A 22,403-nucleotide genomic window follows, 5' to 3' on the forward strand; every position below is an offset into this window, starting at 1 on the left:
AAATAAATAAATGATGCTTGCTCCTTGGAAGAAAACCTGTGACCAACCTAGACAGCATATTAAAAAAGCAGAGACATTACTTTGCTGACAAAGATCCATATAGTCAAAGCTATGATTTTTCCAGTAATGTGTGGATGTGAGAGTTGGAAAAAGGCTGAGCACTGAAGAATTGATGCTTTTGAACTGTGGTGTTGGAGAAGACTCTTGAGAGTCCCTTGAACTGCAAGATCAAACCAGTCCATCCTAAAGGAAATCAGTCCTGAATATTCATTGGAAGGACTGATGTTGAAGCTGAAACTCCAATGCTTTGGCCACATGATGGGAAGAACTGACCCATTTGAAAAGACCCTGATGCTGGGAAAGACTGAAGGCAGGAGAAGGGGACAACATGTAATTTGACATATAATTTTAGTATTAAGTGCTTGACATGTAATTTTTGTATTAAGACCTTTTACACTAATAACAAAGCAAGTAAGTATCCTTAAATATATAAAAGTACTTCCTCTATTTGGCATAATTAAGGTGTATAATCCACCTGCCTCTCTTGCATGTCTTTTATAGTAGCTTTTAATGTTAAAATAGTATGTGGGCTTTTGTGTCAAATGATATAATTGCTACTAGAGTCAGAATGATTTTGTTCTCACTGCTTAACCCAAGTACCTAAAACAATATCTGGCCCTTGGAAGGGCAGATAGTTGTTGATTACCCAGGGCTACAGGTGTGTTGTATGTGTGATATTTTTCTGTGGGTGTGTTCTCCTTGATTTCAACCAATTGATATAGAGTGGTCATTTTACTGTAATTTAAAAATTGTGGTGATAGATAAATACTGTTTTATAGACTGAGTATTGTCTGAATACATTAACAAGGCAAGGAGAGAGTTCACTCAGGTAGCAGAAAATAGCAAGTCTTGAGAAAGTGACTTTGTTAAGAAACTGAGAAATGCTTAAGTTTGCAGAGAAGTTGTGGGAATGGTACCCTGAAATCTTGTGTACCCCTTACTTGGGATCCACCACTCAGTGTTTGTTTTCTGCACATTATGTATATTATGTGGTGGAAGCCCAGAAAATAAGTTGAAAGCATACCTCTTCATCTCTGAATATTTGTTTGTACTTCCTAAGGATAAGACCATTGTCTTATACAACCATCCTGTAATAATTAAATTCATGACTTTAAAGATTGGTGTAGTCTGTATAGTTCTAAGTTCAGATTGTGCCAAATATCTTAATAACTTTACATATCTCCCTGCTCCTAATTCCTTGTTGTATTTGGTTGTCACATATCTTCATTTCTTTTGGTTTGGAACAACTCCTTAGCATTTGTGCTTCACAACATGAAGAGTTTGAAACTGTTTAAAGAATGTTTCTTAATTTGAATTATAGTATCATAATTATTTTCTCATGCTTCAGTTCAGGTTATGTGTCTTGGCAGGAATAGTCAGTACCAGTACATTACATCAGTACATTACATCAGAAGGCACACGATTCTGTTATTGGTTGTGTTAACTTTTATTGTTTGGTTAATGTGTCGTCTACCAGATTTCTCCACTGACATTATTTATTTCCCTTTGTAATTAATATTCCATGGGATGATATAGTGAAATTATCTTAATCCTTCAACAAACCTAGTGATTTTCTCATCTATTGGTTCTTGCTTGAGTCAATTATATCTTTTATGGTAACTGATATTCTTTATCAATAAGAGCTTCCTTTCCGTTTTACCCATAGATGTAGGGTCTTGTTTCCTGTGGTAACTGGTACTTTACCCCCATTCATACAGTGGAAGGGGGAGGGGGATACCCTTTCAGGCTCTCTAAATGAGATTCTTAAGAGTGAGACTATTACACTGAACAGTTAAAACTCATATATCACATTTCTCCTTGCTTATAACAGTACTATAAAATTTATGAAAGCTTGAAAGAGTGTCTTAAGGATTAAATTGTGGAAACTTTACCAGTGGTCAGGCTTCTACCACTAGAAGGGGCAATTTTAGAGACCAGCATCCTAATTACATTGATTTTGAAATACTGCACCTTTGATTTCTTTTTCTGTGCGCTCTAATAACTTTTTAAAGATCACATAATGCAGGTACAACAGCAAACTCATAACAAGTTAAAATCTATCTTGACTAGCTGTCTTCCTACTAATCCTCTTAGTCTCATTTGTTTCTTTTGCAGACTTAATTACTGTTAATAGTTAATATTAACTCTACCTCCATATGTGTATGCATATTAAAATGTTTGATTTCTGGGCTGTTTACATAACTGGGATTATTCTGCAGTGAGTAGAATTTGGAGAGCACTAGTTTTTAGGACTATTTTCATTCTGTTGTACAGTGTTTTATTGTATGGATATATCTGGTTTTTATCAAATTAATTATTGCCAAAACTGGTTGGTAGTCTGGAAATACTTTGAGAGTGGATGGGCAGTGGTTCAAGGAACCCATAATACCTTACAACCTTACAAGTTATGGTTATATTTGTGTCCTTAAAATAGAACTTATTTCAGTCTTGCTGATAGTGATCAAGTCTGTCCTCTTGATTTTTTTTTTTTTAACAGAACATGTATATATTTGGGATGTTTAATTTACTGTGGCTTAAAATAATGATGGATAATATGTTCATGTAGCATTCAGCATTGATATGGTAAGGGAGAGGAGATAACCTACATTTTCATCTGAATGGATTTTTTGCATTTTAAATTTACAGAAGTAACAGTGCACACTTTTCTTTAAAAACTTCCTAAAAGATTGATGATGAAATCAAAATCGTACAACCTGTGTTCCCTCCTTTTTTCAATCATGTAGCTATTCTATGTATCTGACTCCTGAGGTAAATCTAAGTCAGCATCAATTTTCTTTCCTATTCATTTATTTATTTGGCTGCATCTGGTCAGAGTTGTGGCACACAGGATCTTCACTGTGGCGCATAGAGTCAGTTGCCCTGTGGCATGTGGGATCTTAGTTCCCCACCAAGAATCGAACCCACTTCCCCTGCATTGCCAGGTGGATTCTTAACCACTGGACCACCAGGGAAGTCCCATCATCAAATTTCTTGTTTGATAAATTTACAGTGGGTTCTCTTCATATAGGTCAGAACATACAGCATGTTATACTGCATTTGCCTCAGGGTGATGAACATGCTGAAACTGTGTGGTGGATGAAAGTAGCCACAGGTTCTTGGCAGCCTTTCCAGTCAGCTTGAGTTTCTGCTGCCACTGCAACTTGCTTTGACCAATAGAATATAGCAGAGTGACATTGTGTGATTTGGGAGCTTCAGCCTCCAGAGGCCTAGCAGCTTCTACTCATGCTCTTTTTGAACACCATCACCTGTGACTGAGCCAGAACTGGCCTACTTGAGGATGAAATCCTAGATAGAGAGAGTGACCCCTGGGAAAAGACCCAGGTTTCTCAGCTGTTACAGCCATCCCAGCTGAAGTTCTTGACATGGATTGAGGTCTGCAAATGCATGTACCCAGAAGAAGTGGGCAGAAGAACCACTGAGCTGAGCCCAGATTAAACTGCCAAATGAAAGAATCAGAGCAAAGCTTCTTTCAATTCACTAAGTTTTGAGGTGGTTAGTTACTAAGCCATTAGATGTGGATACAAACCTAATTATGCCCTCAATTTAGTTAAAAAAGAAGCATTTCCAATTGACAAGTGAGTAATTATACCTAGAAGTGACTGAAGCCACACTGAATGGAGGAGTTAACGGGTAAGTGGGACACTTAAGCACCGTTTTGTTGAACAATCTTACCCAAGTTCCCTTGTTGCAAATCTTCAACACATTTCTCAGAACTAACTTTACATGATAGCCTTAGTTGTCCAGTGAAAAAGACATTTTCTTAAACTAATACTTGAATAAAATACATCCTTTATCTCATATTTTAGGGACAGTAGTCCCCATTTTCCTTCTGTTGAATACTAATTTTCCTTCCTGTTGAATATATAACCATAATTTAAAGTCAAAGATAGGAAAAATAAATATTTTTAGGCCCAATGTTAAATGCTGAGGAAAATTGGGCAACCAGGATCCCTTTTTATTTAAAGTAAATGTGAACAGAAACAGGAAACAGGACGGGTGCTACACAAGTAGAAAAGACAGGGCCATTTGAACAAGTTCAGGGCCAAATCTGGTTTTTGGAGCTATTTGATTTATGATTACATAGGGACCACCAGTTCTCCTATGTCACTAAAAGATCAGGGTTTTAGATCAGCTTTTCTTTTAGGATAGTTTCTTTCCTATGGTATAATTCTTTGGATGTTTGCATTCCAAATTTCCTGTTTATGTTATTTCCTATTAATCAGAATTGTGGGTTAGGATCTCCTTTTATGCTGTGATCTGTCTGTGGTACTTGGCAAAGATCACTAGCAGTGTAAAGATTTTTAGCCAGCCATGAAAGTACTTTAAATTTTTTTGTTTTTTAAAAATTTATTGAAGTATAGTTGATTTACAGTATGTTAACTTCTACTGTATAAGTGATTCAGTTACATCTATATCTATATATATAGATAACACCCCTGTATGAGGTGTTCCCTGTTCCCCTTTCCAACCCCTCCTTCCTAACACTCCCACTTTGATTTGAAAACCCTAGAATGCTTTAGCTCCTCCCACATACTTGTGCCCTTTTCTCCCTTTGTTCAGGTTATTAAGAGGTTTTCTTGAAAACTTGATTCTACCCTCCTCCCAGGCTTGGGCTATTTCTAAATACACACATATAATGTGTATATTATACATACATACACATTTTTCATATTCTTCCCCAATACGGTTTATCTTAGTTCCCTGAAAGCACTTTTCATTTTAAACTACTGATATGGTAAGACAGCATAGAAATCACAGAAGAACACTTGTATAGATTTGGGTAAGGATACAGCTCAACACACATACATCCCCTACCTATGAAGAATATTCTTTTTTAAAAAAATTAAAATCTACGTGTATGTATGTATGTATTTTGGAGGAATATTCTCCTCAGACTGGAATTTTATATGAGAGGATTAAAATGAAGCTAGGAAGTGTCTGTAACACAGGGTTTCCAAGGAAATTGTGTCATTACCTTTGAGGTCTTCAAGTGGGTTGATTTTCTTAGATGGTGCTAGTGGTAAAGAACCTGTCTGCCAGTGCTGGAGATATGAGAGACTGATTTGATCCCTGGTTGGGAAGATCCCCTGGTGAAGGGCATGGCAAACCACTCCAGTATTCTTGCCTGGAGAATCCCATGGACAGAGGAGCCTGGTGGGCTACAGTCCATAGGGTCACAAAGATTCAGACACGACTGAAGTGACTTAGCACACATGCATGTATATATTTAAAATCCATAGAACTACGTTAAAAGGGAAAAAGTTTCACTGTATAAAAGTGCTAGAAGCTTGTGTTTGAATTTTGAATCACATCTCTGTCATTCATTAGTTACATGACCCTGGCTAGTTACTTTTGCTTCAGTTGCATCTCTAAATGCAGATAATAGTAATATATACCTCCTGCATAGGGTTGTTCTATATACAAAGTGCCTGAAACAGTGCCTGGCTCACTGTCCTAAATAAGGGCTGCGTGCGTGCTCAGTTGCTACAGTAGTGTCCGACTCTGCGACCTAATGCACCATAGCCCTCCAGGCTCCTCTGTCCATGGGATTCTCCAGGCAAGAATACCGGAGTGGGTTGCCATTCCTTCCTCCAGGGAATGTTCCCAACAAAAGGATTGAACCCGAGTCTCATATGTCTCCTCCTTTGGCAGGTGGGTTCTTTACCACTAGCAGCACTTGGGAAGGCATCATATGATCATAGCAGCAATGAATATTCTCATATACAACTGTCCTGAGGTACTGCCTTTAGGCAGGACGGGAAGAAACCCTAGAAAAGTGTCAATGCTAAGTCAGCTTTCCATTTTTCAGAGAAGGGAAAAATCAACCCCTCAGAAAAGTCCCTTTGTTCTCCTAATTCATTCATACATTGAATGCATATGGCTATTTTCTGGGGACTTAGTGAAAAGTTAGAAAGGAACTTCGGCTGTCTCACATGTCCAAAATCACCTGATAATGTGGTCTCTACCCCACATTAAGAAACAGATAATGTGTCTTTCTGTGTGTATGTGGCCTCAGTTTTCTCAGATCTACCAATGCTGGCCAGAGGTACTCACAGTGTCTGTGATTAAGCATCATACCTATTGTATCTACCAGTGAGAATATTGAGACCAAAGAAATCTTTCCACTAGGTTTATTACTCAGAAGGCAAATTCTGAGAATTACATGAGAAACAAAAGGAAGCTTCTGAAAAACAGGAATCTCTGAAGCTCCAAGCCATAGGTATTTGCTCTAAAACTCTAGACTTCAGAATTTTCAGATCATGAAACTCTTTGTACTAAATGAGAGAATATCTGTGGTCTTTGACATGACGGGGAAAAGTGATGCATTGTTCATACATTAAGTTATTAATCTTAAGCCGTTCCCACCCACTACAGGGCATCAGAGAGACAGACAACAGGACAAAGATTAAGAGCAGGCAGAGGTGCTATCTGTTGGATTCACATGAGTCTGAAGTCTTGTTTTTATTGTTTAAGCATTACTCTGACATTTGAGAGAAAACAATCCCTCGGGGAGGAGAGGAGCCAAGAGAAAATGGAGCAGTCTGAGAAAGAATGGAAATGATTCTGTTGCTCCACAAGACACAGCCAGGTGGGAGGGAAGCCAGGGTAAATGATCAGAGGCTGTCTACAAAACAGCTCGTCTTAGCTGGAGCACAGGGGTGCCTATTCTGTGAAGCAATAAGCAGTCTGCCATGTCTGGCACCACTGGAGCTCCAAGTTAGTCATCTGTAGGAAACCAGCCTTGATTTCCATTTTGCAGAGAGTGAGTGAGCAGGAAGCACAAGCACACAGGATTGTGTCTGTTCTCTACTTCTCGGTTGTCATGGCAAGTATTGCAGGTAACAGACAAATTAGACACTGGGGAACTACACAGTAAAGCCCCAATGATTGGTAGAACTTGCTGTTTATGGTGATTAGAAATACAAAATACATTAAACTTCACTGAAACTTTGAAGAAAATGCTATTTTAAAAGGGGAGAAAAAGAAGATGGAACGTCAACCCCTATTCTGTGGACATGAGGGGCTGTCCTGACACCTTGCCGTTAACTTCTCTTTCCACCTGCATGCATGCTGCCATGGTATAAATGATTAATGCTGGAAGGGTACTCTTCATACTGAGACCAGTGGATTAAGAAGTATTAGTAAGTTGACTTATACTCAGAAACCAACACAGTAAGAGAACTTTCTTATAGCAAATCCACTGTGGATCACTTGGATAGACCAGCAGTGATCTGGGCTGCACTAGGATGGCAGTTCAGTTCAGTTCAGTCGCTCAGTCGTGTCGGACTCTTTGCCACCCCATGAATCGCAGCACGCCAGGCCTGCCTGTCCATCACCAACTCTCGGAGTTCACTCAGACTCACATCCATCGAGTCAGTGATGACATCCAGCCATCTCATCCTCTGTCATCCCCTTCTCCTCCTGCCCCCAATCCCTCCCAGCATCAGTCTTTTCCAATGAGTCAACTCTGCATGAGGTGGCCAAAGTACTCGAGTTTCAGCTTTAGCATCATTCCTTCCAAAGAAATCCCAGGGCTGATCTCCTTCAGAATGGACTGGTTGGATCTCCTTGCAGTCCAAGGGACTCTCAAAGAGTCTTCTCCAACACCACAGTTAAAAAGCATCAATTCTTCAGCGCTCAGCCTTCTTCACAGTCCGACTCTCACATCCATACGTGACCACAGGAAAAACCATAGCCTTGACTAGACGAACTTTTGTTGGCAAAGTAATGTCTCTGCTTTTGAATATGCTATCTAGGTTGGTCATAACTTTCCTTCCAAGGAGTAAGCGTCTTTTAATTTCATGGCTGCAGTCACCATCTGCAGTGATTTTGGAGCCCCCCAAAATAAAGTCTGACACTGTTTCCCCATCTATTTCCCATGAAGTGATGGGACTGGATGCCATGATCTTCGTTTTCTCAATGTTGAGCTTTAAGCCAACTTTTTCACTCTTCTCTTTCACTTTCATCAAGAGGCTTTTGAGTTCCTCTTCACTTTCTGCCATAAGGGTGGTGTCATCTGCATATCTGAGGTTATTGATACTTCTCCCGGCAATCTTGATTCTAGCTTGTGCTTCTTCCAGCCCAGCGTTTCTCATGATGTACTCTGCATATAAGTTAAATAAACAGGGTGACAGTATACAGCCTTGACGTACTCCTTTTCCTATTTGGAACCAGTCTGTTGTTCCATGTCCAGTTCTAACTGTTGCTTCCTGACCTGTATACAGATTTCTCAAGAGGCAGGTCAGGTGGTCTGGTATTCCCATCTCTTTCAGAATTGTCCACAGTTGACTGTGATCCATACAGTCAAAGGCTTTGGCATAGTCAATAAAGCAGAAATAGATGTTTTTCTGGAACTCTGTTGCTTTTTCCATGATCCAGTGGATGTTGGCAATTTGATCTCTGGTTCCTCTGCCTTTTCTAAAACCAGCTTGAACATCAGGAAGTTCACAGTTCACGTATTGCTGAAGCCTGGCTTGGAGAATTTTGAGCATTACTTTACTAGCATGTGAGATGAGTGCAATTGTGCGGTAGTTTGAGCATTCTTTGGCATTGCCTTTCTTTGGGATTGGAATGAAAACTGACCTTTTCCAGTCCTGTGGCCACTGCTGAGTTTTCTAAATTTGCTGGCATATTGAGTGCAGCACTTTCACAGCATCATCTTTTAGGATTTGAAATAGCTCAACTGGAATTCCATCCCCTCCACTAGCTTTGTTCGTAGTGATGCTTTCTAAGGCCCACTTGACTTCACATTCCAGGATGTCTGGCTCTAGATGAGTGATCACACCATCGTGATTATCTGGGTCGTAAAGATCTTTTTGTACAGTTCTTCTGTGTATTCTTGCCACCTCTTCTTAATATCTTCTGCTTCTGTTAGGTCCATACCATTTCTATCCTTTATCGAGCCCATCTTTGCATGAAATGTTCCCTTGGTATCTCTAATTCTCTTGAAGAGATCTCTAGTCTTTCCCATTCTGTTGTTTTCCTCTATTTCTTTGCATTGATCGCTGAGGAAGGCTTTCTTATCTCTTCTTGCTATTCTTTGGAACTCTGCATTCAGATGCTTATATCTTTCCTTTTCTCCTTCGCTTTTCTTCTTTTCACAGTTATTTGTAAGGCCTCCCCAGACAGCCAGTTTGCTGTTTTGCATTTCTTTTCCATGGGGATGGTCTTGATCCCTGTCTCCTGTACAATGTCATGAACCTCATTCCATAGTTCATCAGGCACCCTATCTATCAGATCTAGTCCCTTAAATCTATTTCTCACTTCCACTGTAGAATCATAAGGGATTTGATTTAGGTCATACCTGAATGGTCTAGTGGTTTTCCCTACTTTCTTCAATTTAAGTCTGAATTTGGTAATGAGTTCATGATCTGAGCCACAGTCAGCTCCTGGTCTTGTTGTTGACTGTATAGAGCTTCTCCATCTGGTTGCAAAGAATATAATCTGATTTCAGAATTGACCATCTGGTGATGTCCATGTGTAGAGTCTTCTCTTGTGTTGTTGGAAGAGGGTGTTTGCTATGAATAGTGCATTTTATTGGCAAAACTCTATTGGGCTTTGCCCTGCTTCATTGCGTATTCCAAGGCCAAATTTGCCTGTTAACTCCAGGTGTTTCTTGACTTCCTACTTTTTTTGACTTCCTACTTTTCCATTCAGTATCACAGTAATCCAAGTCTATGCCCCAACCAGTAACGCTGAAGAAGCTGAAGTTGAGCTGTATGAAGACCTACAAGACCTTTTAGAACTAACACCCAAAAAATATATCCTTTTCATTATAGGAGACTGGAATGCAGAAGTAGAAAGTAGCAAAGATGGCAGAATGTGATGTAAATTAATAACAAAACCTAGCACCAGTCTCTACTGTCTATGCTCAGAGGGCTTTTTTCATCTGAGGTCTTGTAACCACGCTTTCTTGGCTTCCCTGCCTGTTTTTGCTGAGAATCCTATAAAGTTAGGGCTGAGAAATATATAGTGTAATTCCCTCATTTTATAGATGAGAAAATGAAGACCCAAAGAGATTAAAACCAGGGAAACTGAAACTTAGTAAATTGCACTGTTTAAAACTGCTAGCAAAGTACCTTGGAACATTTTTAGATATGCCTTAGTGAAAACATAACCATTTAATTTTAGAGGTAAGAGAATCCTGAGAATATTAACTCTGAATATTTAAAAATGAAGTCTCTGCTAGTTGAGACGTCTGAAAGCCTAAAGAAAAGATGAGGGAGAAATGTTCGGCTTTCTAAAATACATAAGTTTTCAGGGTAAATACAGCATCAGTTTTTGGGTTCTATATTTTTCCATAAGTGCACGTTTACCATATTCTTTTTAATCTAAAGATTTCAGGCCTAAGCTCCAAACTGCAAACAGTACACAAATATAATGGTCACAGTTTTAATTTATGAAACAGTATTTCATTTTCTCCAAAATAAACTAGAAATCAGCTACCATTTTCTTAACTTGGGGAGCTACCGCCCTCTAGAGGGTGGGTCTAGAAATGTCAGGGTTCTCCACTGTCACAGTGAGGAATGGGGCAGGGGTGCTGCTAGTGGCATTTGGTATTTGGGGATGAAGGATACACATATAGAACCACTTTCCCCAAGATGCCAATAGTATTCACTTTGAAACATAATGAAAGTGAGACCTACAGTTTTTACAAGTAGTTTTTTAAACTTTTTATTTTTGGCTGTGCTGGGTCTTTGTTGGTGAAGCTGGCTTTTCTCTAGTTGGGGGTAGCAGGGCCTACTCTAGTTGCAGTGCATGGGTGTCTCACTGTGGTGGCATCTCTTATGGAACACGGGCTCTAGGGTGCGTGGGCTTCAGTAGTTGCTGCACAGTGTATCTAGAGCACAGGCTCAGTAGTTGAGGCACACAGACTTAGTTGCTCCACAGCACATGGGATTTTCCCGGATCAGGGATTGAACCCGTGTTTCCTGCATTGGCAGGCAGATTCTTTATCACTGAGCTACCAAAAAGCCCTACAAGTTGCATTTTAAAATACTGACCATTTATCCTATAATGACCTACTTAGTGAGAGGGGAGAGGGGGCTCGAGTGTATATGTTGTCAGAGAATACAGGACTATTAAAAAGTTAATGCTAACCCTAAGTCTACAGGAAGTTCAGGGATCTGTTTCAGGCCAATTAACTTCACAGCATTCATCTCATCATGGGACCTGGGACTTGACTTGCCAATTCATTGTCCACAGCTATAGGGCCACTCAATCGACTAGAAATACTTGAAGGTAAACACTTCTGACTGGTGTAATGTTTTATGTACAGTGTTTACAGACAAATGTTGATAAAATAGTTGAAGTGCTCTGATCCTTGCAGAATAGATCTCAGATTCCAAAAGGATATAACATAAATCCTTTTCTAAGATTTTCAGGCACTTTTAGATTAGGTAAGGGAAATTTCTACTTGTTTTCAAGATTTCTTTCACTGCTGCTTCCCCTAAGTAATAAAAATCTGACTCTGCATTTCCGTTTACATCCTCCAGCTTCCTCATGGCAGGGTGTGGCCATGGAAACATTCACCACTGGACACTGTGATGTGGGCAACTTCCAGCTCTTCCCTTCATTTCAGTACGGTAGCTGCATGCTCTTCACACTCTTCTCTTCTTCCCATTGCTGTGAAAGGATGACAACTTGAGCAACCACCTTAGACCCAGAGATGGAAGCCATGGTGTGTTCCCCAGTTGGGTACTTGGCTGACTACGTGAAGTGCAGCCGCTTACTCACCTCTCTGATTTAAGATAGCATATTTTGGAGAAATTAACTTTCTGCCATTTTCTCTTAAGCCAACTGCTAAGCTGCTTTTTTCTAAATGAGAAGTGCCATCTGGTCTCAAATACTAGTGGGAGAAAACAATGTAGCAGAACTCTCTTTTAGGTATGTTTGAATCACACATACATACATGTATGTACCCTACTAAAAAAAATAACGTGTTTACAAACTCAGTTCATTAAAAAGAGGCACGGTCCTTGGTAGTTTAAAAAGGGTTAGGGGGCTTTATTACAGCAGTATTTAATAAAATGCGGTGCGATGCACACAGAATGTTCTATATAGTTCATCTTCAATGTGAACAGGTCAGCTTCACGTATCTATCTTTTCTTCTGCAGATTGTACATAAGAGCAGGAGGCCTTTTGGTTTTATACGCCACACTTCCCTTGATGCGCTTTCCTTTGATGTTAACTATATGTGGCAAGAGAGGGCGCCGGACTGTCAGGACTGTCCCTTGAGGTGTATAGCCTCGGAGGGTCAGTGTGTCCTTAAACTGCGGTGTCACTGCTACCCAACCTATGCAGGCACATGAAAAAACACAGACGGTGTTAGCAACCATCCTATTAAAAACACCAAACACAGCTCCAGATGGAGACCCCAGGGAGGCTACTGCTGCCTCACTATTTTTTTTAAAAAGCATCAATACATTTGTGAAAATGTACAGATTCATTTTCAGAGCAGGTTGCATCTTATGGATAATCTAGCATGTATTTCTTAAAATATTTGGCTTGTGTCAGTTAAGGCAAATCTGTATAAAAATATGATAAACTCTTGTGCTTGGTGTAAAATTACCTGCAGAGGAGAACTTGATGTCAGCCACTGCTTCAGATTCCCCAAGTCCTTCATCTAACGTGATGTCTTCAGCAACAAGAGGAGGAAATCCTGCCATTCTTTCTTCTCCACCCACTGGTACCTTCCATTGGGAGGAGATAAAGTTATTTGGAAATTCAAATGAAACCCCTGATAACTCTAATATTAAGTAAGGCACTGATAAGATAATATTGTACAGGTATCAAAAATAAAACCATTAAACTAACAGGCCTGTCTGGACACACAGGTTAATCCCTGCCTCATTAGAAACCTAGGGTACATGGATAATGGTTAACATCAGCTCTATGTTTACAGGTGTTTCCATTATTGGAAATAAAAGGAGGATAATTTACCTATTTATTAATGGATTTCTCTGTGTTTATCACTAAGAACACAAACACAGACGTTACAGTATGGTCCCTGCTCCCGAGGAGATCAGAAGGTGGAAATAGCAAGTAAATAAAAGGTAAGATATGTAATGAGAGGCAATTTATTAAGTACTATGGTTGTGAAAGGAATAATGAATGTGGCTTGGTCAAATAAAACCATTAATGAGCAGAATTTTGAAAAATAGATTAAAGTTACTCAGTGTTGAAAGGTATTCTGAGTAACGTACAGACACAAAAATTGGAAAAAAGATGATGAGTTCAGAGAATTGTAGTTTTAACTGTGCTGAGTGTGTTATGTGTGTGTATTAGTGATGAGGCTTTCAGTTTCGACTTCTCAGTAATGTGGAACTAACAAGAAATCATAAGCAGGAAAGAAAAAAGAATGAAAAAGAATATTGGGACCTGCTTTATATTTTGGAAAAACCTGTACAGTGCAGGATTTATCAACCTCAGCACTATTGACCTTTTGAGCCAAATAATTTTTTGTTGGAGGAGGCTGTCTTGTGCATTGCACAATTTTTAGCAGCCTCTACTCGGCATCCAGTAAGTTGTGAAAACCAAAACTGTCTCCAGGCTTTGCCAAATGTTGCCTTGTGGTAAGAGTCAACCTGGTTGAGAACTACAGCTGTAGTGGGGTGGGGGTGGGAGGAAGACAATAAAACTGGAGTCTACATTATACCTCATAATCTCAGAAAGCAGGCTACAGTTTGGACTGTGAGGCTGGTCTCAGTGATGATTAGGAGGCAAGACTGACTTTGACTTGGGAGATGAATGAAAACCAGAAGGCAAGGCAGAGGCACAGAGCAGCCCAAGAAACTGTATTACGAGGGGAGAGAAGCCTGGTGTCGCTTTGAGAAGTATCAGTGAGTCCACCCTGAAGACTACACAGATGCATGAAGGTGGAGCCTTCCCCTCAAATCCTACATGTGTCTGGAGCATCAACTTTAGGCCAGTTATTTCAATGGAGTCTTAATTTCACTCTGGCTTTTTCAGTCCAGAGAGAAAGAAGCATTTGCTTCTGAAGTCAGGTTGGTTTTATCCTGGTTGAAGGGCAGGTGTGCGTTTTGACCTATTTTTAGTTGTATGAGCGTTCATTAATGTAAATCACATCTGCATTGGATGCACCTGGTATTTTTGCAGGCGCTATGTCCCAACCCCCTCCTCATCGCCACAGACACCTACACAGCAGTGACAGCGGTGCCCTGGCACTGGATCTTCTCCACAACCTCACGGTGTGGTCACAACAGACAGAGGTAAAGGAAACTCGCCTAAAGTCACACAGCTTCACTAACTGGTGGAGCAGAGTAGGATTTGAACCCAGCCTAGCTCCAGTGATCTTAACCATCATACACTACAGGCTAGCCAACAGTGTGTATTCAGGTCTGGTTAAAGAACTATAAATAGGCCCCATTCAGTTTCTAGAGAACTTGGAACAATTTCAGTGGCACAAAAAGGGCACAGCAGGGACTGCAGAGGATGGGAGGTGAGGAGCAGGAGTCAGCTTGATTGTAAAGAAGAGGAAGGAGTGGGACACTTGAGTTTAGTTTTGTTTCTGAAAGATCAGAGAAATTTTCACACACTGCTTAACAGGTCAAAGGAAGGATCAAGTAAGCAGGAGAGAAGACATACAATAGTCTCTAAGTATCTGTGGTTAAGAATCTGGGAGAAGAGCTTTTCTACCCAGACAAGGGCTTCTAAACTCAGCACTACTCACATGTGGACCAGATAATTCCCTGTTGTGAGGGGCTGTCCTGTGCACGCATTATGTTTAGCATCATCTCTGGCCTCCACCCACTACATGCCAGGAGCATCACCCAGTTGTGAGAAAATCCAATGTCTCCTCACTCACATTATCCAGCGCAACTTTTTGAAATGATGTGACCACTGGGCAGTTGAAAAGTGGCTAGTGCAAGTAAAGAACTAAATTTTAAAGTTTATTTAATTTTAATTAACTTATTTAAATAGCCACATGTGGCTACCATACTGGACAGTGTCACCCAGAGAAAACCCAGCTCTGTCAGTATCCCGGGGTCAGTCCAATCCAACATCCCTTTTGTTATCAGAGCCTGTCTCACTTTATAGCCAAAATCCTCAAGGTGAACAAGGTCAGGGAGAGCTAGCTGATGATGTAACAAAGATGCTTCTATCCAACAAAGGCTTTTTATCAGGGCTGTCGGACTACCAGGGTGTATTAACCTAACTATTCAACCATCAAATCATGTTGGCTCACCTTCAGTAGCGTATGACCTGCGTGCTTCTGATACATAGTATCTGCCTTGTCCAATGAAGTAATGTGAACAGGAAGGAAGTTGGAAGCCACAACTGTAAACCAAGCTGACTGATTTCCCTTAAGAAAGGAAGAAAGAACTTATCTGTACAATGAAAACTTGGAAAACCAGCACATTACAAGGTACAATTTAAAAAATCTGGGGAATTCCCTGGCAGTCCAGTCCTGAGCGCTCTGTGCTTCCACTGCAGTGGCCTGGGTTCAAGCCCTGTTCGGGGAACCAAGGTCCTGCATGCTATGTGGTGTGGCCAAAAAAAAAGAGGAAGGTAGGAAAAACATGGCAGAAGCAATGCACTTACACCCATGTAAATAAACCTATGATACCTTATATACACTTTGTGGATACTTAAATGTCTATTTTTATGAAAAACAAATGAATATACCATCTGCTTTAATTGTCCCTGTATAAAATTTGGTTTAAAATGTTAATATTGTATGGTCTCTAAAAATGTATGTAATGTTTCAAGTATGTAAGGCCAAATTTTCAACAAATTATGAACAAACAGAAACCCAAGATGTGTGCTAAGGCAATGGCCACAGGTTGCACTGAGTGTGCATATCCATCTTTCATTTTCCATTTTGCTGCTCACTTTGGCAAAAATGGGGAGCAGTTCTATAGATGCTTTAAAATCTCTAAATGATGCTATGTAAATGAATACCAAACCAAAAAAATACATGTATAAAAGTGTACGTGTCATCGGATGTAGAGTGTGGAATTAATTTAATGCCATATTAACCCTGCCCCTAAACGTATGCCCTCTGATTTCCACAGAAAATAATACCACAGGAGAGGGAAACTATCTTTTTAATGTCAAGCTGTATGGGACATTGAGCTGTTTTTTGAAGACAATTTTTTTAAGACCTATGACTTTTTCCCACTATTTCATTATCCCAGGTTTATATTACAGACATTTTAAAACACAGACATAAAAGGATATCAACCCCAACAGTCATGACCTAGTTATCAACATTTTGCTAGTCTTGATAATATCTGCTTGCTTAAAGTAAATCCCAAAAATAAAGTCATTTTTCAATGGTACAGACTTTTCTTACCTTTAGAAAATCTATGCGGCCTAAGGCACCCAAAAATAGAACCATTCCTGGTTTTAGCATAAAAGTTCTTGGAATAATGGAATGTGTTGGCAATACAATATTTACTTCTTTTTCTGTTAGAAGACTTAAAATCTGTAAAGCAAAGTGCAGATTTTTTTTGAGAATTACTTTCAATGAACATATGCTGTATCGTGCTTTACCTGTAAGATAAAAAGTTATGATTATATATTCTAGGCTTCACAATACATCAAAGTATGTATTCCAGAATTTGCTGCACATAAAATTCATAGCTTCTTTCTGTCTCATGGAATCAATTTATAGTTGGCTCTACTCTTGTTTCACAACTTAATCTTAAGTAATGGCAGTATACAGGTATATGAAACAACAGCATCCTCTGAATTCTATCAAATTTTGTGTGATCTGAACACATTGATGATTCAATTCCAGGATAGAAAAATATGTTCTCTTGTCAAGGCTTCTAGGGAGCAGCAATTCTCAGGTAATGGTAAGGTAATGTGCTGTGTTTTGTCCTCGTGGCAGCTATGCATGCATTAAGTGAGAGTGATCACCCCATTCTAGGCTCAAGTAAAAAGCTTGAAGAATCTTTGCTAAATTCCAGTATTCACTTTCCTTATTTCCTACAAATACTCAGCAAAAACAACAACAACAACAACAACACAAAGGTATGGATCCTGTGACTTCTGAGGATGAAGATTCCTAAGTAGACTAGAGAAAATGGAAAAGAAAAGCCAGGAAGTACAAGATTCTGGTGAGACTAAAATCAAAATCTGACTAAAAAAATTCGAGAAAGTAAAAAAATGGCTTTTTGTGGACTTGTTTCTTAAAGAAAAGTAAGAAGAAAATTTAAAAAAAAAGTAATATCTAGGGAGACTTGAATGAAAATATGTAAGGGGGTGGCAAGTAGTTTTCTTCAGTACTTGTGTTTGAAAAGCACATTTAAAGCTCCTGGCAGGAGAGAATTACTCTAACCCTTTTAGCAAAGACCCTCATACTTCCATTTTACAACAGAGTTCCTTGCTTTAGTTTGGGAAACACTGGTTCAAGGCATTAAATAAATATATCAATAAACTGACAGAGAATCAAACTGCCTGAGAGAACTTTTGTATCTAAAAACTTGAGGGTCTCAGTGCTGGCTATAGTAGTTAGCAAATTCTTGCCTTTTTGACCAGTTGACAAGAGGGTATACCTGACTAAAGGAATTGCTATCCCTGACCTGCTGCTGCTGCTAAGTTGCTTCGGTCATGTCATTGCCCTGCTGTTGCTGCTAAGTCGCTTCAGTTGCGTCCGACTCTGTGCGACCCCATAGATGGCAGCGCACCAGGCTCCCCTGTCTCTGGGATTCTCCAGACAAGAACACTGAAGTGGGCTGCCATTTCCTTCTCCAATGCATGAAAGTGAAGTCGCTCAGTCGTGTCCGACTCTTAGCAACCCCATGGACTGCAGCCTACCAGGCTCCTCCGTCCATGGGAGTTTCCAGGCGAGAGTACTGGAGTGGGGTGCCATTGCCTTCTCCATGTCATTGCCCTAACTGAGCCTAAAAGTTAAAGATGAGTGGGTAAAGTTAAAGTGATAGCAGTAGTAATGTTCAATAGTAGTGGGAGCCAGTTTCCTAAGCTGAAGCAAGGAACTCTATTGTGAAATGGAAGTATTAGGGTCTCTGCTAAAAGTGTTAAAATATTTCTTTCCTACATGTGCTTTTTCAAACACAAATACTAAAGAAAACTACTTGCCACCCCTTACATTATTTTCTTTCAAATCTTCCTAGATATTACATTTTTAAAAATTTTCTTTTTATTTTTAAGAAACAAGCTTGCAAAAGATTTTTAGCCAATTTTTTTTTACTTTCTCAAATTTTTAAAGTCAGATTTTGATTTAAATCTTACCAAATTCTTGTACTCCTTGGCTTTTTCTTTACTCTGTGAAGTTCTGAATTGCTAAGGGAGTAAAGGCTGGACATAAACAATGAGTTGATCCTATTCTAAATTAGGTTCATCTGAGGCGGCACCTACTTAAGAAATTTAGTACTTTGTATCACTTTTTCAAGAACAAAAACAAATTAGAACTCATGCTGGAAAGTGTCATGTGTTTATAGCCTATTCTCAGAATAGCTCCAGGAAATGAAGACAAATCATCTGGATTATGTCAGCACAGTCCCCATGTTCCTAGGATGAATTAATGACAGAGAAGAAAAGTGTAGAGTAAGAAAGAAAGGACATTATACTTTAAAACATTTCAATGTCTGGCAGAGGGACCGAGGCATTACATTTATTCCATACACCTTTGGGGAACAATAAGTACAAAGTACGTACAGGGAGACTGCCCAGCTCAATATAAAGAGCAGGTCAAAGATCAAATGGGTGACCTTGGGACATGAGGTGACACTGCTTTAGCTGAGGGTGAGTCCCTCCTTACTTCAGTTCAAAGTGAGTGCACCTCTTGGTGAATATGTTATGGAGGGAATTCAAGTATGGGACAGGTGGCTGAACTGCAGTGACATTTATGATTTCTTCCAACCTTAAAATCTAGGATTCTGTAAATATTTCTCTAAGGTAAAAATCACAAAGATAGAAACAGGTTGTCAGAAGTGACGCCTACCAAATGGCATATAGATTCACCAAGGAAACAGTCTGATGAATGAATCAGAACTGAGTCTAAAATGAAAGGATGTCTTTTTTTCATCTGCTGATTAAAATAGTACTCCTGCACTTGAAAGTTAATGTTTCTAAAAGATATGAAATACATACACAATTTTCCTTTGTAATTCCAGGGGTGTCATAAAACCAGTGGGCATCTTTCACATCTTCTGGGGTCAGTTCTACTCGTTTGGTGGATTTATCTGCAGCCAGAACAGGTTCATTTCCCATATCAAAGGCAAATGAATCGGCATCAAATTCAAAGGCAGCTTTATCCTTCTGTGCTTCTGAATATGAGAATGTTCTTCCAACCCTTCCTAGAACAAGTTATATTGAAGTTAGTAGTCACTCCTTTAAAGCTTTTGACTCGTAATTTTTCTGTTTGCTTCAAACAAGTTACTAAGACTAACTGTGGTGTTTGGAAGGAAGTGAGACTACAGTGATACTTTTTCTCTGTTTCTAAATGCAGCCAGAGTCAGACTCTTGTAATGAGGAAATGAGTGTGGCTGGCTGTGCACATTCGGTGGAGGGGAAGAGTGTTGGAAATCAGTTTTTCGTAAATTAAGGTTGGAAAGAGATACTAAGGAAAGGGGGACAATCCAATTTAAAGCTGTTACAGTTCAACAACTTGTATGGTCTGCAAGGAGGGGGCTGGCATCTTAGTGCACATGGTTCTACTTCTAACAATAGCCAGATAGGCAGTTACTCACATTTCCTTTCCTGGATTTCTTCAAGTATCTACCATCTCAATTTTCCCAGTGCAATGAATTCTGGACTTCCAAACAGCAGCCTTGCCTCTAAAAGGTCTCTATGTTCTAAAAAGAGGGAGTGTCTCTTCCCATAAAAAACTGGCTAGCCCTAGAGAGCTGTATTTCAAGATGCTCAACAAAAAATTTGAGCATACAGTTACACTAGTTTTCCTATAGAAGACACTTACCTACTAAATAACCATGCTTTTTTAAGAGATTCAGTTTATTTTGTTCTTGTTGACTAAGATCTTCTTCTGCTTCAGTTGCATCTCTTTTAAGCCTTTTTTGCCTTTGAAACATTCTGTAAGGAGTTGGGTTACAAATAGGAAACTTCAGAAGGTTTAATGTAGTACCTGAAATACCAAATACATACACTGTTATAAACATTGTACAGGAAAATAGAATAAAACATTTAAGAGGACCTGTACCATCTTGAGTACTGTGATTATTTCTCTTAACTTTCATGACAACCCTCTACAAAATTATTCTTACTTTACAGATAAGGCAATAGGCTCAAAGACTGGCTCACAGGCTCAACTAGGATCTGAACGCCAAATCTATAGGCCTGATCTCTTTCCATCTTCTGCATACTACTAACAGGTATAAAAGCATTTCTGTATATAAGTCTCCCAAAGTCCAAGACAGAGAATACAATTTACCAAGCCAAGTTAAACACTGGTTTCAAAGGAACAAATGAAGTAGTTCATTTTGCCAACTGTTACATAAAAACAGGTCACAGAAGGATTCATTCTGTAATTACTTCAGATGTTTCTTGATTGAAAATAAAAGTTGACTTATTTTCAGCGAAGCCACACATCATATTGCATCAGTGAATTATTCATACGTTAAACCTATAGAATCTCATGAGTAAACTCAAGATATGAAGAGTAAGACTGAGGGATGGATGGAGGCTTTTCTCCACAAAAATCAAAGGACTTTCTGGAGAAACTTACAAATGACTAAAGCTACAAGGGAAACCTTCAAGAGAGCAAACATTGTCCTCTGGTTCACCTGAAGTGCTTAGAACGGTGGCTTGAACATAGGAATACTCCATTGAGTATTTCTATTTCTATTGAAAAGTTACTACAACATATACTGAATTTGCAAGCACTAAGCTGCCACGGAAGAGAAATGTGAACAAAGTAGGTAGAGAATTTTTAAAGGGAAGCCTCCCACCAGCCCCTGATGGACATTAAGGAAGAATACATGACTAGGAGAGTGAATCACGATCAGACTACCAGCTTTTCAGAAAACGAAGAGGACGCTCACCAGGCCAAGGAGAGATGGTGGCCCTGTCGATAGCTTCAGCGCCCTTGGCGATGCAATAATCGGACTCCAGAAGCGTATTGAAAAGAGTGGACTTGCCAGCGTTGGTTGAGCCAACCAGGTAGACGTCGCCCCGGTAGCGCCAGGAGCGCTGGAGCGCGGAGATCAACTCTTCAACTCCATAGCCTGTCTTGGCGCTGATGAGCCGCACGTCTCTGAGCACCGTGCTGGACTTCGACGGAAGATTCGCGTTGTCCTCCCCGCCCCGTGGCCGGCCCCCACTGGAACGTTGAGCTCTTCGGTAGCCGCGGGGCGGCAGGAGCCCGGCGCCGATGCATTCGTCCCACAGTCGCTCCCGGAGCCGCTGCCGGTAGTTGGGAGTGTCTTGGGGCAGCAGGTCCACCTTGTTTCCCAGCACGATCAGTTGCTTGGGGCCCACCAGGGCAGGCAGGTGGGGCAGCAAGGTGTCGGGCAGATCCAGTAGGTCCACCATGTACAGTACAAGAGCTGGCTCGGGCCGCCGCAGCGCGGCGCTCACCAGCTCCTGGAACTGTCCCTGGCTCACCTGAAGGCGCAGGGCGCGCCGGTGATGCACTAGCAGCCAGCAGCGCTGGCATACAGTCCGCTCCAGCCCCCCTTCCTCCGCCACCGCGCTGTTAAACTTCTCGCTGGGCAGGTAGCCGGGAACGCCGGGGTCCTGGCAGTGCAGCTCCGCACCGCAGCCAGAACAGTTCTGGCCGCTGGGCGGCACCGTTGGGTCCGGGTGCCCCACCACTTGGTGTACCCGCCGGCCGGCGCCTAACTTCTGCTGCCGCCTCTCCTCTCGCTGCTGCTCTATCCGTCTCTCCTCCTCTTCCTGCCGCTGCTGCAGCTCCCGCAGCTGGTCCTGGAGGGTTGCTTCCGACTCCGAATCCAGGACGTACTCAGGGAACAGAAAACTCTCTTCCAGGTCAGCCCCTCCTGGGTTACCCCCAGTCGCTGTCGCGCCACGAGGAAGACCACGTCCCACGCCCGCTGAGTGTCGGGAGGAGTAATCGGTAGCGCATCTCCTCTCGAGGAGCGTCTCCCGGACGCCGTTACGCGTTACAATGGGAGTGGGTCCCCGCAAGAAGCCGCAGAGAAGCCTGCGAGCTAGGCGCGCGGGCAGCATGAGAAATGCAGGAGTGGGCAAAAGGGCGGAGCCACCTTTTCGCACACGCACTGTGGCCCCAGATGAGCGTAAAACAGCAGGGACAGGCCAGGAGTTCCAGAGAGCCGTCATTCGTCAGCGTTGCACCGAAGCTCCTCCTTCCACGTCTAATCCCGTGAGTTCTCGCGATGAAGGCTCTGTGGCCC

General features: G+C 40.9%; 1 protein-coding gene across 1 annotated transcript; it reads right to left on the bottom strand.

Moving 5' to 3' along the window:
* Positions 1–12,059: 12,059 nt before the first annotated feature.
* On the bottom strand, positions 12,060–22,366 carry LOC113894324 (nitric oxide-associated protein 1). The gene is made up of 7 exons (XM_027544587.1): positions 21,072–22,366; positions 19,991–20,155; positions 19,165–19,370; positions 16,400–16,531; positions 15,290–15,406; positions 12,653–12,773; positions 12,060–12,376 (listed from the first exon to the last, which is right to left on the bottom strand). The coding sequence occupies exons 1-7, from the start codon at positions 22,327–22,329 to the stop codon at positions 12,180–12,182; spliced, it is 2,196 nt and encodes a 731-aa protein (XP_027400388.1). The 5' UTR covers positions 22,330–22,366; the 3' UTR covers positions 12,060–12,179.
* Between the last annotated feature and the right edge of the window lie 37 nt (positions 22,367–22,403).

This window comes from Bos indicus x Bos taurus, chromosome 6, assembly GCF_003369695.1.
Source record: "Bos indicus x Bos taurus breed Angus x Brahman F1 hybrid chromosome 6, Bos_hybrid_MaternalHap_v2.0, whole genome shotgun sequence".
Lineage (NCBI taxonomy): Eukaryota > Metazoa > Chordata > Mammalia > Artiodactyla > Bovidae > Bos > Bos indicus x Bos taurus.